Here is a 14,889-nt window from a genome sequence, read left to right as displayed (position 1 = left end):
TGGGTTGCTGGTGGCTGCGGCAAGGCCCCGCGACGGCTGCTCTGCTGGTCCCCGGCCGGCCGTCGCCCACGCCCCGCAGGGTGGGGTCCCTACGGCCCGGAGCAGGGGGCTCAGGGCGCCGAGCGGGCGGACGCGGGCCGCCGCTCCGGACACGGACGGCGACAGGCACGACGCACCGGGGCTCCGCCCGAGGTCGTCTTCAGCGCCTGCACGGCCGGGGGTTCCGCGGCTCTCCGGAGGCGGCGGGCGCCGGGGGCTTCCCCTGCTTTTTCCTCCAGAAGTGGGAGAGGCCGGGCACGGAAGCCCCGGGACAGCCCTGCCCACACTCTCGGGGACCAGGGGGGACGGAGCGGAGGCGGCGGGAGTGTCCCCGGCAGCGCGACAGACGGTGGGCAGCCAGCGGGCCGACCGCCCCCTCCGCGCGCCCCTCCCCTCCGAGGCTGGCGCCTCCCCGCGCGCCACCTCCCGCCCAGATCCGGGGGCGCCGGGGTCAGCGCCTTTGTAGAGGCGGGTCTGGGGGTGCATGTTCAGGGGAAGGTAGCAGCAGCTTTACGTGCTGACCGGTTGTGCCCGCGTGGTTAGGGCCTCCCATTTTTTGCACAAGCAGCTCCCCATCACCACCGAGCGGGTCTCGACAAGGCGCTGTCTTGAAGCTCAGCTCGAGTGCGCCACGTGCACCTCTCCAACCCGGGATGGGAGCTCTTCCACTCCCAAAAGAGCTAGAGGTGCGTCGCGGTCACTCGCTCCACTCTCTCTGCAAGCATATTTTGGGGATGTGTGTGGGAGAGTGCCTACTAAAAGCAGGGGAGGAGGCCGCGGGCACTGGCCCAGGAGCCGCTGCAGCTATGGTCCCGGTAGAACGGCGGGCTCTTCGCCGAAAGCACCCAGCTCTTCCCGCCCCACCGGGGCTGCAGCCGCGGCGGGGGATTGGCTGCGGAGGAGTGGCCCCGCCCCGCGCCCCGCTGGCGTCGGAGAAGGCGGAGCTCCTAGAGAGGAGGCGCGAAGGCTTGGTGTCTGGGCCGCTGGCTGGACGCACCTGGCCCGGGGGAGGTACGGTTTGTTGGTTCCCGGCCCCGGGCTGCCGGACGGGGAGTAGCGGGCGTCGGGAGGCACTTGAGGAAACTGCACCCCTCATTTTCACTCTAGGGGTGGTGGGACGGATGTTCGCCCTCGGACTTGATCGCTTGCTTTCGCCTGGCGGCAGAGCTAATTTTTTAGGGGGGTTGGCGGGTGGGAGTGGACCGCAGAGACTGCATCCGTGCAGCTGGGGAGCATTTCGTGCAGTACTGCGGGGCACTTTACGTGAAAAGCCGCCTCTGCCATCTTCCTCCCTTTCGAAGCAGTTTAAAAACTTTTTAGCTTAAAAACCTGAAAGCGCTGTTGAGGCTAACGCAGTATGTTCTAAATCCATTACAGACCGTGGAAGCTGAACGGACTTTCAGACTACCTGGTTACGGCCTCCGAGCCTCCAGGACTTCGTTTGTACAGTGGGGTGATAATGACAAGTTCTGAGAGTTTCCGTGAGGATTAAATGAGACTGTGCGTTAGCCGTTTAGTTAGCATAGCACCATAGGCCCTTGAAAGCATCCTTGAAAAATTTATGCTGGGCCCTTGCTGGGAAGTGTTGTTGCCGGCCCTGTTCCAGAAGCCCGTAAACTTCCAGGGATTACCAGGAATTTGGGAGTAACACCTGTAGCCTGATTCTGCCCACAAACCTGTTTTTATTCATCAATACTTCAGCCTTTGAATTATCTTAATCATTGTTAGCTCTATTTAAATTGAGCAGCTGCTGGAGCAGTTTCTTTCTACAGCTGGAAACAATTCAAAGCAGTTACTACATTCTTTTAAAATTTAACGTTTTAATTTTTGTTTCTCCTGAAGTAAAGAAAAAAATTCCTTCAGAATGACTTTGAAAAAACCAAGGCTTTGAAGTCACAGACCTGAATTACCTCAGTATCTTATAACCTCAATCAAATCATCTGATGCCCTTTTGCTTTGACCTTCCCATCAGTAAAATGGGACAGTATTAATCTGAAGCATCATAGAAAAGTGCCAATGAAATCTGTAAAAATTAAGTACAGTGCCACTTATTGAGCTCTTAATTTGTGGCAAGTGCTTTATCTCACTTCACCCTTGTGATCTATGGCATTGGCGTTTATTTTTCTTATAGCTGATTTACAATGTTGTGCTAATTACTGCTGTACACCGCAGTGGTTCAGTTATGCATATGTACTTTTTTGGGAAATATTCTTTTCCATTGTAGTTTATTTATTGAATGTAGTTCCCTGTGCTATACAGTTCAGCCTTGTTGATTATCCGTCCTCCGTATAAAAGCTTACATTTGCTGACCCCGACCCCGCTACGTCCATGATTTTGTTTCTGTGTCCTAGGTAGATTCATTTGTGTCCTATTTTAGATTCTGCAGATGAGTGATACCCTGTGGTATTTGTCATTCTCCTTCTGCTTACTTAATGTTACTCTCCAGCTGTATCCATGTTGCTACAGATGGCATGATTTCACTCTTTTTAATGACCGAGTAGTACTCCAGTGTATATATGTACCACACCGTTTCTATCTGTTCATCTGTCTATGGACACTTAGGATGTTTCCACGTCTTGGCTATTGTGGATAGTGCTACTATGAACATAAGGGTGCCTATATCTTTTTGAATTATAGTTTTGTCTAGATATATGCCCTGGAGTAGGATTTCTGGATCATATGGTAATTATATATTTTAGTTTTCTGATGAACCTCCATATTGTCCACAGTGTCTGTACCAACGTACATTCCCACCAGTGAAGGAGGGTTTCCTTTTCACCACACCGTCTCCAGCATTTGTTATTTGTAGACTTTTAAATTTCTATTTATTCATTTTTGACTGCACTGGGTCTTCGTTGCTGGGCGTGGTAGACTTTTTCTAGTTGCGGCGAATGGGGGCTGGTCTCCAGTTGTGGCGCCTGGGCTTCTCATTGCAGCGGCTTTCCTGGTTGTAGCACATAGGCTTAGTTGCTCCACAGCGTGTGGGATCTTCCTGGACTGGGGATCAAACCTGTGTCCCCTGCATTGGCAGGTGGATTCTTCACCACTGGACCACCAGGGAAGTCCTGTGGTTATTTGTAGACTTTTTGATGATGGCCATTCTGACTGGTGTGAGATGGCACCTTATTGTCGTTTTGATTTGCATTTCTCTAGTAATTAGTGAGGTGGAGCATCTTTTCATGGGCTGGCATAGGTGTTGTGATCCCATTTGACAGGGAAGACATGCCCAAGGTCGCTGGGCTGCACTCAGAGCGGCCTCTGTCTAACTCCACAGGTGACCACCGGTGATTTTAAAGTTGCTCCTAGTGCCTGTATTTTCTATTTGCTGTCATAACAGAGCACCATTGTTCAGTGGGTTGAACAACACAACCTACAATTCTGTTTGTCAGAAGCCTGACACACGTGTCACTGGGCTAAAATCAAGGTGTCAGGAGGGCTGTATTCTTTCTGGAAGCGTCCGAGGAGAGTCTGTTTTCTTGCCTTTTTCAGCTCCTAGAGGCCACCTGTTTTCTCCGGTTCACGGCCCTCTTCCTCTGCCTTCATAGCCAGCAGCAGTAGCTCGGTTCTCATATTGCATTGCTTTAGTCTTGCTTTTTTTGTCATGTCTGTTTATCTGACTGTCTTCTCTGCCTCCCTATTCCACTTTTAAGGATTCCTATGATCACATTAGGCCCTTACGGATAATCCCTGTATTTTGGGGTCAGCTGGTTAGCGACTGCAATTCCATCTGCCGCTTTATTTCCCCCTTGCCATGTAACTAAACGTATTCATAGGTGTGATATTGCGATTCATAATAAATATATATTTGATTTTCATCTGGTTTCTGTCACTGAGCTTCTAAAATCCTTGGAATTTCCTAAATGAGAGACGGGAAGGTGTCTTTTTGTCATGTTGAGGTGACCTTAGCAAACACCAAGTAACCTAAGGGTGGGGGCTGACTGGTTAGAGGGTCAGAATTTACACTCATCTTCCCATCGCGCCCCATCTCTGGGGAGACAAGAAGGGCTAATCAGTCATGCCTCTGCCAAGAGGCCTTCATAGAAAACCCCAAAGTATGGACTCTTGAGAGCTCTGGGTTGGTGAACACAACAGAGCAGATCCTCCAGGATCTGAGGTGGAGCTGATGTAATAATGGAAATTAAGTGCACAATAAGTGTAATGTGCTTGAATCATCCTGAAACCACCCCCAGCCTCCCGTCCATGGAAAAATTGTCTTCTGTGAAACTAGCTCCTGGTGCCAAAAAGGTTAGGGGCTGCTGCTGTAGCGATCTGGGGACAGTGGTGCACCTGGAGAGCATGGAGACCTAAGCCCTTTCCCTATACCTCGCCCTGTGGGTCTCTTCCGTCTGCCGTTCCTGAGTTCCATCCTTTTAAAACGAATGGTAATCTGGTAAGGAAGATGTTTCTCTGAGATGTAAGCCACTCTGGCTAATTGATGGGACCCAGGAAGAGGTTGTGGGAATCTCCGGCTATAACTGGTCAGGCAGAAGCACAGCTGACCACCTGGGTTTGCAGGTGGCCGACCTCTGAAGGAGTGGAGAGGGAGGTTGGCAGTCCTGTGGTACTGACCCCTTAATCTATGAAATTGATGCTATCTCTGGGTAGATAGTGTCAGAATTGAATTGAATTTTAGGCCACCCAGCTGGTGTCCGGAGCATCACTTGATGGTGTGAGAAAACTGCTCCCCTTACATTCGAACCTTTAACAGGTCCTGGGGATTAGGAGGTGGATCACTTTGCAGAGGGTGGGGACATTATTCTGCCTGCCACAGTACCTATTCGGCAATGTGGCGGTGACTGATCTGGCATTCCTCTAAAACTGTGGCTGGTTGGCTTTGCAGGAGATCCGGTTGGAAAGAAACTGCAGCATGTAAGTTGCTTCCTTTTGCTGATAAATAGGCCTCCTTCCACCCGGCAGCCTTCTCTTCCTTCACCTGCCTTGTCCTGCCCAGAGTTTAAGAGTCAATCTCAGCATTTCTTGCCTGTTGATTTTGACAGTCCTGCTTATGCTCAGTCACTTCAGTCCTGTCCCAACTCTGCAGCCTCACGGACTGTAGCCTGCCAGGCTCCTCTGTCCGTGGGGATTTTCAGGCAAGAATACTGGAGTGGGTTGCCATTTCCTTTAACCAGGAGATCTTCCCGACTCAGGGCTCGAACCGGCATCTCCTGTGTCTCCTGCACTGCAGGTGGCTTCTTGACTGCTGAGCCACTGGGGAATCTGCTTTAACTATTAAGGATTAAAAAAGTCCAGTGGAGGGCTTCCTGGCTTGGAACCCGAGTCTGGAAGGAGGAAGGGAAACCCTCTGTCAGGAAGAGTAATAGAAGCTTATGCAAGGCCCCTGCTTGTTATGCCCAAACTCCTCTCGTTGGAGGTGCAATGCTAAGTCCTGCACTTGACAGGTCCTGGAGCAACAGTGACTTCCGACCCTCTGCAAAAGTATCTGGGGAGAATGGCGCGTTGGAGGAGCAGAAATCTCCAAGTGAGTTAGCCTACGGGGTGGTGTTTGGTGCTAGGACCCTCAGACTGTAACCTGGATCCTAGTTAATCTACTCAGTTTCTGTTCAAGCATGAAACCTGGCATCCACCTAATCTGTCCTTGCTCTAATCAGCCCCCACATTTCTTTTCGCATGGTGGATGTATCCCTCTGCCACCCGCTGCGCATAGACCCTCAGTCACTGTCTCATCGGCTGCTTCTAACCCCATACTCTAATCCTTGCCTGTTTCCATTTCACTCTCCACCATCTCCAAAGTGGCACCGCTCTAAAACATAGATGTGTTGCTATCAGCTCTCTGATTAAATCTTTCACCTCCTCTCTCAGCCAGTGGGTTCCCTGAGACTGCTGTGGGCAGCAGTCAGTGATTTCAGCAGTTGGCCTAGCCTGCCTTTCTTGCCCCTGCTTTTTCTGCTCGCCCACATGCAGTGTTTGGTCTAGCTATTCCCTACCCCATGCAAACTCCCAAAGAAGCCGGGCCTTTTCCTGTGTCCATGTCTTTGCATGTGCTATGACCTCTGCCTGGATTCTCTTCCACCTCCCTCCTGCATTAATCCCCGTCCTTACCTCCTTCAGCTGACTGTTAACTTTGAAACTTCATTACTACCCCATTGAAAGTGCTGGATTCCTGGTGTGGTAATGACCCGTCCTCCCTGCCTCTCCTGCCCCAGAGATTGCGCTGCTGCCTTGAATTAGTGATGTCCAAGGCCAGTGCGTAACTCGGAACCACTCCCATAATACTGACAAGTGTTTGCTGACCCGTTGAATGCTGTTTAACTATTTTTTGTTCATGGAGGAGTAATGTTTGAAAGGGAGTGTGTGTGTATGTTTTAACATTGAGAAAAATGCGTCATTTATCTCATGTTCTAACTCCTCCAACCTTACACCTGCCTTTTTTTTCTTTTTCGCTATTTTAGAATTCAGGAAAAGAGAGACAGAGGTGTACATTGGCAATCTCCCGCTGGACATCTCTGAGGTATGCCTCACTCTGTGCATGGTTGCCTCTCATCTTCTTTGGCTTCCCCCATATGCCCTAAACCAACTCATAGTCAGCTCACGGTTTGCCCTGGGCTTTCCCAGTTTTAGCGTGAAGCATCCTCCATCCAGCCATCTGTGTGGACCTTGGTGGGTGGCCACCCTCCTCATCGCTTGGAATGGAGGGCTGCAGTAAGGCCGCTTCCCTTTGGGAAGGGGGCCTTATGAGGGGCCTTATGCCAATCCTTTGATCATAAGGAGCCGTGGGGTCTCAGTCAAAAAAACTATGCTCATTTCACTTTGAAATGAACCAGTTCAGTCAGTTAGCTGTGTGTTCAGAGAGTAGAATATAAACAGCCACATTTGACCCCAGGAATCTTCCTGTCTATCTGGGGAGGCCAGACCACCAAACCTGAAATAATTATAAAACAACATAAATATTTAAAATTTGTAATATGTACATTTGAACTATCGATGAAAAGAGAATGAAAGTGTAATCTGATTTGAGGCATCCCCTGGCTTTTTTTTTTTTTCTGGAGCATTTAAAAATTTTCACATTATGCAAAATAATGTGCCCAAGGCACTCTCAGCATGCTGAAAAATAAAGCATGCTCAAACTCAGTCTTAGATGAAGCATGAGAGAAACTGACTTTTGTGGAGTCCCTGCTGCATGTCAGACATCTTTCAAAAATGTCCTGGTCTCGTGCCTGCTTGCCAGTTAGCTAAACTCAGTCTTCTCTGCTTAAGTCGTACTTTATTCCTTTTACGCTGTTACTATATTTTAATTATCAGATATGCTCCAGGAACCAGGCTAAATCCTTCATTAGTGTGGTTTTATTAAATTCTCATAATAGCTCTGCATGGTGGGTGGTATCCCCATCTTGAAGATGAGGCAGACGAGGCTCTACGAGGTCCTCCTTAGCCAAGTACACAGACTCAGGGAGTGGTCAGCCAGGAGTTGAGTCCATTTCCACTGCCTGCAAGTACTCAACCACATAATTGATAAGATGTGTAAAGAAATCACCATAAAAAGACATGGACCTATTAGATTTTTATCTGACAAAGAGAGAAAAAAATCATATTGGAGCACAGAGAGTGAAGTAATTCATTTTGACCCAGTGAGTTAAATCTTGTTGAGTCAAAGTGGGTGTGTTGGGGGATGCTTGGCATCTGGGACAAGGGAGTGTTGGGATTGACTCCCCTTCCCCTTGGCAGGCTGGTACAGCCCGTTACTTGACAGTGGGATGAAGGCAGGAGCCCTGCGGTGGTTGGTGCAGTGGTCTGGGGCAGGCGAGGTGCTGAGCGGCTCTGCCTCCTCTCTGCAGTGGATCCCGTTTCACGGCCGGGCCCCGGGGGCTTGCTTGGCCATGCTGACCCACACTGTGTTATAGGGCACCTTTGGTCCTTGCCCACTTCACTAGAAAGCAACAGCGTTCTCCACAGTGGTTTCTTCCAACGTACAAACAGAGACCAGCCTCCTAGGAGAGGAAACCCTTGAGCTAAAGAAGTAGGATTTTAAAAAGCAATGTCTGATTTTAACATTAGTGCCTGCCTTGTCGAGAACTGTGAAATGGGTGTCTGAGACTTTTACCTCCTTGCACAACAACAGACTAGCCTGTGGCAGTTTCACGGTTGTTGGTAGAAGATGAAAGTCTCAGATCAGAGATGACAGATGAATTATTACTCATAACAATAATAGTAGCTAGCATTTTACTTTATTAACATTTCTTTTTTTATTGAAATATAAATTACATGCCAAAAAATTCACTGTTGTAAAGCATAAAATTCAGTGGTGTTTAATATATTCACAAGGTTGCACAGCCATCACCATTAATTCCGGAATATTTTCATCATCTCGCAAGTGAATCTCATAATCATTAGCAGCACCGCCTCCTCCTGTCTTCCTCCAGCCCCTGGCAGCCCCTGATCTACTTTCTGTCTCTATGGATCTGCCTGTTGTAGGTATTTTATGTAAATATAGTCGTATAGTGTCTTTCACTTCGCGTGATGTGTTCAGGGTTCATACATTTTATAGCATGTCTCAGTACTTCTTTCCTTTTTATGACTACAGTATTTATATGGATATATATCACAGTTTGTTTATCCATTTGTCACTGGACATTTGACCTGTTTCCACTTTTTGGCTTTGATGAAAAATCTTAACCTGAACATGGGTGTGCAAGTTTCTGTGTAAATGTACGTTCCAGTTGTCTTGGAACCTAGGAGTGAAATCATTGAGTCACATGATAACTCTCTGCCAAACTGTTTTCCAAAACCGCTGTACCATTTCACATTCATACCAACAATGTGTGGGAATTCCAATTTCTCCACTTCCTGGCCCAAAACTATTGTCTTGTCTGTTTGATTCTTGCTGTCTAGTAGATATGAAGTGGTATCTCACTGTGGTTTTGATTTGTGTTTTCGTAGTAATTAATGAGCATCTTTTTATGTGTTTCTCTTTGTGTATATCTTCTTTGGAGAAATATTTTTTAGATCCTTTACCCAGTTTAAAATCAGTTCATCTTTTTTTATTATTGAGTTGTAAGAGTTCTTTATATATTCTGGATACAGGTCTCTTATCAGATACATGATTTGTAAATATTTTCTCCCATCACTTGTGTTTTCTTTTGTCTGTATTATCCTTTGAAACACAAACGTTCAATTTTGATGCATTCCAATTTTCCATTTTTTTCTTTGGTTGCTTTAGGTGCCATATCTAAGAATCCATTGCCTAATCCAAGGTCACAAAGATTTACACGTATTCATTCTTCTAAGAGTTTTGTAGTTTTTGCTCTTACATTTAGGTCTGTAATCCTTTTAAAATTTATTCTTGCATGCAGTTTGAGATCGAGGTCAATTTCATTCTTTTGCATGTGGATATCCAGTTGCCCCAGCATCATTTGCTAAAAAGATTATTTTTTCCCCCTGAATTATTTTGGCACCCTTGTTGCAAATCCATTGACCATGAATGGAGCAGTTTATTTCTGGAGTCTCATTCTGTTCCACTGATCTGTATGTCTGTCCTCACGCCAGTGCTGCGCTTGCATATCGTAGCTTTGTAGTAAGTTTTGAAATTGATCTCACACTCAACTCTTGAGCCCAGTGGTTAGCATTCTCCCCTCGCCAGTTTTCTGAAACTGGTCTTGTTGAGTATATGAGGAACCTTCATGATGCCAAATGGATTTAAAATCTTCAGATGCCTCTGTTTCCTTAATTATGATCGATTGGATAACCTCAAAGCCCTCTCACAAGAAAATACTTGGAAATAGAAGCTAAAATAGAAGAAATGCCTCTTTTGACTTTTTATTTTGTATTGGAGTATGCAGCTGCTTAGGGGCTTCCCTGGCGGCTCAGCGGTAAAGAATCTGCCTGTAGTGCTGCAGACCTGGTTTCCACCCCTGGGTCAGGAAGATCCCTCGGAGGAGGGCATGGCAGTCCACTCTGGTACTCTTGCTTAGAGAATCCCATGGACAGAGGAACCTGGCAGTATGCAGTCCTCAGGGTCGCACAGAGTTGGACACGAGTGCACCAGCAGCAGCAAAGCTGATTGATAAACAACGTTGTGATAAGTTTCAGGTGAACAGCGAAGGGACTCAGCCACACATATACATGTACCATTCTCCTCCAAACTCCCCACCCGTCTCAGCTGCCACATAACACTGAGCAGAGTCCCATATGCTATACAGTGGGTCCTTGTTGGTTATCTATTTTAAATATGGCAGTGTGTACATATCCATCCCAAACCCCTAATTATCCCTTTCCCCCATCGTCCCCACCCCTACCCCCTCCCCAACCCTGGCAACCACAAGTTTGTCGTCTAAGTCTGTGGGTCTCTGTTTTAAGTTCATTTGTATTATTTCTTTTTAGATTACACATATAAGGGATGTCTTATGATATTTCTCTTTCTCTGTCTGGCTTACAGAGCTGCAGTGAACACTGGGGTGCATGTATCCTTTCAGATCATGCTTTTCTCCAGATATATGCCCAGGAGTGGGATTGTAGGGTCACATGGTAGCTCTGTTCTTAGTTTTTTAAGGAACCTCCATACTGTTCTCTCGGAGAAAGCAATGGCACCCCACTCCAGTACTCTTGCCTGGAGAATCCCGTGGATGAAGGAGCCTGGTGGGCTGTAGTCCATGGTTTTGCTAAGAGTTGGACACGACTGAGTGACTTCACTTTCACTTTTTACTTTCATACATTGGCGAAGGAAATGGCAGCCCACTGCAGTGTTCTTGCCTGGAGAATCCCAGGGACGGCGGAGCCTGGTGGGCTGCCGTCTATGGGGTCGCGCAGAGTCGGACACGACTGAAGCGTCTTGGCAGCAGCAGCAGCAGCATACTGTACTCTGTAGTGGCGGTATCGATTTACATTCCAACCAACAGTGTAGAAGGGCTCCCTTCTCTCCATACCCACCAGCATTTCCTGTTTGTGGATTTTTTGATGATAGACTTTCTGTCTGGTATGAAGTGATATCTTGTCCGACTCTTTGTGACCCCATGGACTGTAGCCCTGCCAGGCTCCTCTGTCCATGGAATTCTCCAAGCAAGAATACTGGAGTGGGTAGCCACTCCCTTCTCCAGGGGATCTTCCCAACCCAGGGATCGAACCTGGATTTCCCACGCTGAAGGTGGATTTTTTTTTAACCATCTGAGCCACCAGGAAAGCCCCAGTAACTAGAGATGTTGACCATCCTTTATGTGCCTCTTGAGAAATGCCCCTTTAAGATACATAGCTGATTCCTAAGAAAGTAAGGAAAGTTCAGAGGGCCCCAAATAAGCAATACCTTGAAAACTAGGAGGATCTGGTCAATTCCCTAGGTTTTGTGCCTATCTCAAAACCTAAGGATTGGATTGGATTATAGCAGCCATGTTAGGGTAGGAGATGACACGCGGGACCTATGTGAGGAGGGGCGTGGTATTCGACATCCCTGCAAAAGCAGGATGGTTGAAGGGCTGGCCCTCAGTGAAAGTGTGAGCCACAAAACTTTGCTTATTGGCCCAGGGTGGTGTTGAGAAAGTTAATCTGACTTGGCCAGGATCTGGGGCTGGTAGGGTAAACAGTCTCCCTAAGAACATGTAGTAGGCCTGATTTCATGTGAATTGTAGTTTAAATTCATATTACTTACATGGTCTAGGAACCTTCAAGCTAAAGTTTAACTTTTGATAAAAGCCCAAATCACAGAATAACATTTAAATTGTGAGTGGAAGGAAACTTCCAAAATCCGATAAAGAGTATCTACAGAAAATACGCAGAAAACATTGTCACTTGGGAAACAGGTATTTTAAAATCAAGAGCAAGACGCTAGTGCCTCTATCATTTCTGTTTAACATTTTATGCAATCTCTTAGCTAGAGCAAGTGAGAAAATAAAAAAGTGAGAGGTGTGAGAATTGGAAAGGAAAAAACAAAGTCGTTATTTGCAGATGATTGTCTAAGTTGAAGCTCAGAAGACTCTTGGATATGTTAGAATTATGGATAGTTAAGGTGGTTGAATATGAGATAAATATACAAAAGTCAATTGTGTCTCTATACAGAGGAAAAAAATGCAAAGAGCTAGAAATTAATAAAAGTTGTGCAAGACATGGATACAGAAAATTAGGCTTTACTGAAAGACATTAAGGAAGACCTCAACAAAGAGATGGATAAGAAGAGTCAGTTTTATGATCCTTAAATTGATATATAGATTCAATACTATTGTGATCAAAATACCCAAAGGATTTTCAAAGAGCTTGACAAACTGATTCTAAAATGTACATGAAACAGAACATGTCCCATGAATAAATACACCTTTTTTGAAGAGGGAGAATAAGGGAGACAGGAGAGTAAATTTTCCACTGTAATAATGATGACCTTGATGTGGATGCATTGCTAATTGTCAACATATGAAACAGAAAAAGTCCAGAAATAGACCTACACGTATATGAAAACTTGGTGTGTATAATCAGGTGGCATTACAGATGCGTTGGGAAAGAAGGGACTATTCAGTAAACCGGTTCTGAGATGTTTCTTTATCCACACAAGAAAAACAAAATTGGACCTTTACGTTATACATTTATACACTGCATGGATTCTAGATGGATTAAGGACTTAACAATGTATGGTGTGTGATGGTGTGAAGTTGCTCAGTTGTGTCCGACTCTTTGCGACCCCATGGACTGTAGCCCACCAGGCTCCTCCCTCCATGGGATTCTCCAGGCAAGAGTACTGGAGTGGGTTGCCATTTCCTTCTCCAGGGGATCTTCCCAACCCAGGGATCAAACCCGGGTCTCCCGCATTGCGGGCAGATACAAATGCAATACTTCGGGACAGAACTTGGATAGCTTTCCCTTTGAGATCAGGAACAAGATAGGAATACCGGCTATTGCTGTTCCTGTCAACCTTGTACTGGTGGTCTTGGTCAGTGCAGCAGGCAAGGAAAAAGAGAGACACCAGAACGGGAAAGGCGGAGATAAGTGTCACTAGGGCAGGTGATGTGATTGTGGCAGCAGAAAACCGTGGCCAGTGGCCTGTATTCCCAGCTTGTACCTTGCCTGTGAGCCCTGAACTTGTCTGTCCAGTTGCCTAGTCCTTACCTCTACTTGGGCAGCTAATAGGCGTTTCAAACTTAATGTGTCCAGCCTGCTCCTCCCACAGTCTTCCTCATCTCAGCAAATGGCCCCAAACCTGGGAAATACTCTTGCTTCATATCTCACATGTTTTTCACACTTCACATCCAATCTGTCAGCGGGTATAAAAATACACCTAGAATCAAACAGTCTTTTGCATCAGAAGGGAGGAAGAGAATGGAATATCTCTCTAAATTTGCCAAAATAAACAGTGGAAAGATAAAAAGGGAATAAAGATGGTGACCTCTGGGGGAGGAAAGGAAAAATGATAGAAGGGAAATGGAGGCACAATTTTATTTTATTTATTTAAAAATTTTTAAATGAATTTTTATTGGTGTTATTGTTTTATTGGAGTTATTGTTGTGTTAGTTTCTGCTGTACAGCAAAGTGCATCAGCTTTGTGTTTACATGTATCCCGTCTTTTTGAAGGGACAGTTTATGAATTTACCTTGTGTTATTGTTTTGACTTTAAAATATATGAATGTTTTCATAATTAAGAGAATCAAAATGATCTATTAAAAAAGCACTCCCTAAAAACTGAAAAAAAACTAGTGATACAATTAGTTTGGTGTCAGAGAATAGAATTATTCAAATTGAATAAGACTGGAAACAAACTAGTGATGTAATTAGTGGTGTCAGAGAATATAATTATTCAAATTGACCTTAGAATATGATATTTTGACTGTGTATCCTCAGTAGGATATATTACAAGCATAAAAAGAACTGCAAAGAAGTCTTAAGCTTTGTTCAATAATTTTGTTGTCTGTAGTAATCCTGGTATTTGAACCTGTTATATATTTAAAGTAGGATATAATAACTAGTATTGTTAGGAATAAGGATTTTCAGCATAAGATAAATAACCATCTGTAGCTCTATAGAAATTAAAATCCATGATTACAATGATTATTTTCCCTTTCAAAGATGCATATCTCCTAACTCTGCTGGTTGAAAGACCTTGGTGCTCTTAACAACCCAGTGGCAATAAGATCCTAGATTGCTCACTTTAAATACCAATTCCCCACTGAAAAGAACTATACCTTCTTAGATTCCAGGTTTGGAGCTGTTATGTGCCAGGAAGCTAGAAACCTCTCAAAGGCTATTAGGGTTTGATTGAAGGGAAGGGAGAAGTTGTAATTAGATGTGAGATACTTTTTCCTTGGAGCTATGTGCTGGAATGTTTACAGATGTAGTGATGAGGTGATGAGATTTGTTTCAGAGATTTGTTTCTGAATAGCCTAATGGTTGGAGAAGGAAATGGCAATCCTCTCCAGTGTTCTTGCCTGGAAAATCCCAGGGTTGGGGGAGCCTAGTGGGCTGCCGTCTCTGGGGTCGCACAGAGTCTGACACAACTGAAGCGATTTAGCAGCAGCAGTGGCAGCAGCCTAATGGTAAGGAGAGGTATAGATGAAATGGACTTCCCTGGTGGCTCAGATGGTAAAGGAGACCCGGGTTTGAGCCCTGGGTTGGGAAGATCCCCTGGAGAAGGAAATGGCAATCCACTCCAGTACTATTGCCTAGAAAATCCCATGGACAGAGGAGCCTGGCAGGCTGCAGTCTGTGGGGTCGCAAAGAGTCAGACACGACTGAATGACTTCACTTCAATGGTATGGAGAGGTATAGATGAAATCAGAGTGTCCCTGAGTTAAGAATTTTTTTTCTGGGCAAGGCTTTCCTGGGGACTCGTGCTATAGCACAGAGGAGGGAAAACAGGGAACAGGTACCTTTATTGCTCCCTTTTCTTTTGAATTAAAGCTGACAGGTATATAGGAAATTGTTATA

At 45.8% G+C, this 14,889-nt stretch overlaps 1 protein-coding gene across 1 annotated transcript in view; it reads left to right on the top strand.

Annotated features, from left to right (window-relative positions):
* The first annotated feature begins 1,031 nt into the window (after window positions 1–1,031).
* Window positions 1,032–14,889, top strand: part of TDRD10 (tudor domain containing 10) — a 51,576-nt gene continuing 37,718 nt past the window's right edge. The window contains exons 1-4 of the mRNA XM_052638122.1: window positions 1,032–1,050; window positions 4,880–4,908; window positions 5,439–5,518; window positions 6,450–6,508. Coding sequence (XP_052494082.1) covers window positions 4,907–4,908; window positions 5,439–5,518; window positions 6,450–6,508 — 141 coding nt within the window. The 5' untranslated portion in view covers window positions 1,032–1,050; window positions 4,880–4,906. The remainder of the gene's footprint in view (window positions 1,051–4,879; window positions 4,909–5,438; window positions 5,519–6,449; window positions 6,509–14,889) is intronic.

Source organism: Budorcas taxicolor, chromosome 3, assembly GCF_023091745.1.
Source record: "Budorcas taxicolor isolate Tak-1 chromosome 3, Takin1.1, whole genome shotgun sequence".
NCBI lineage: Eukaryota > Metazoa > Chordata > Mammalia > Artiodactyla > Bovidae > Budorcas > Budorcas taxicolor.
This window is presented reverse-complemented; position numbering and strand designations above follow the sequence as displayed.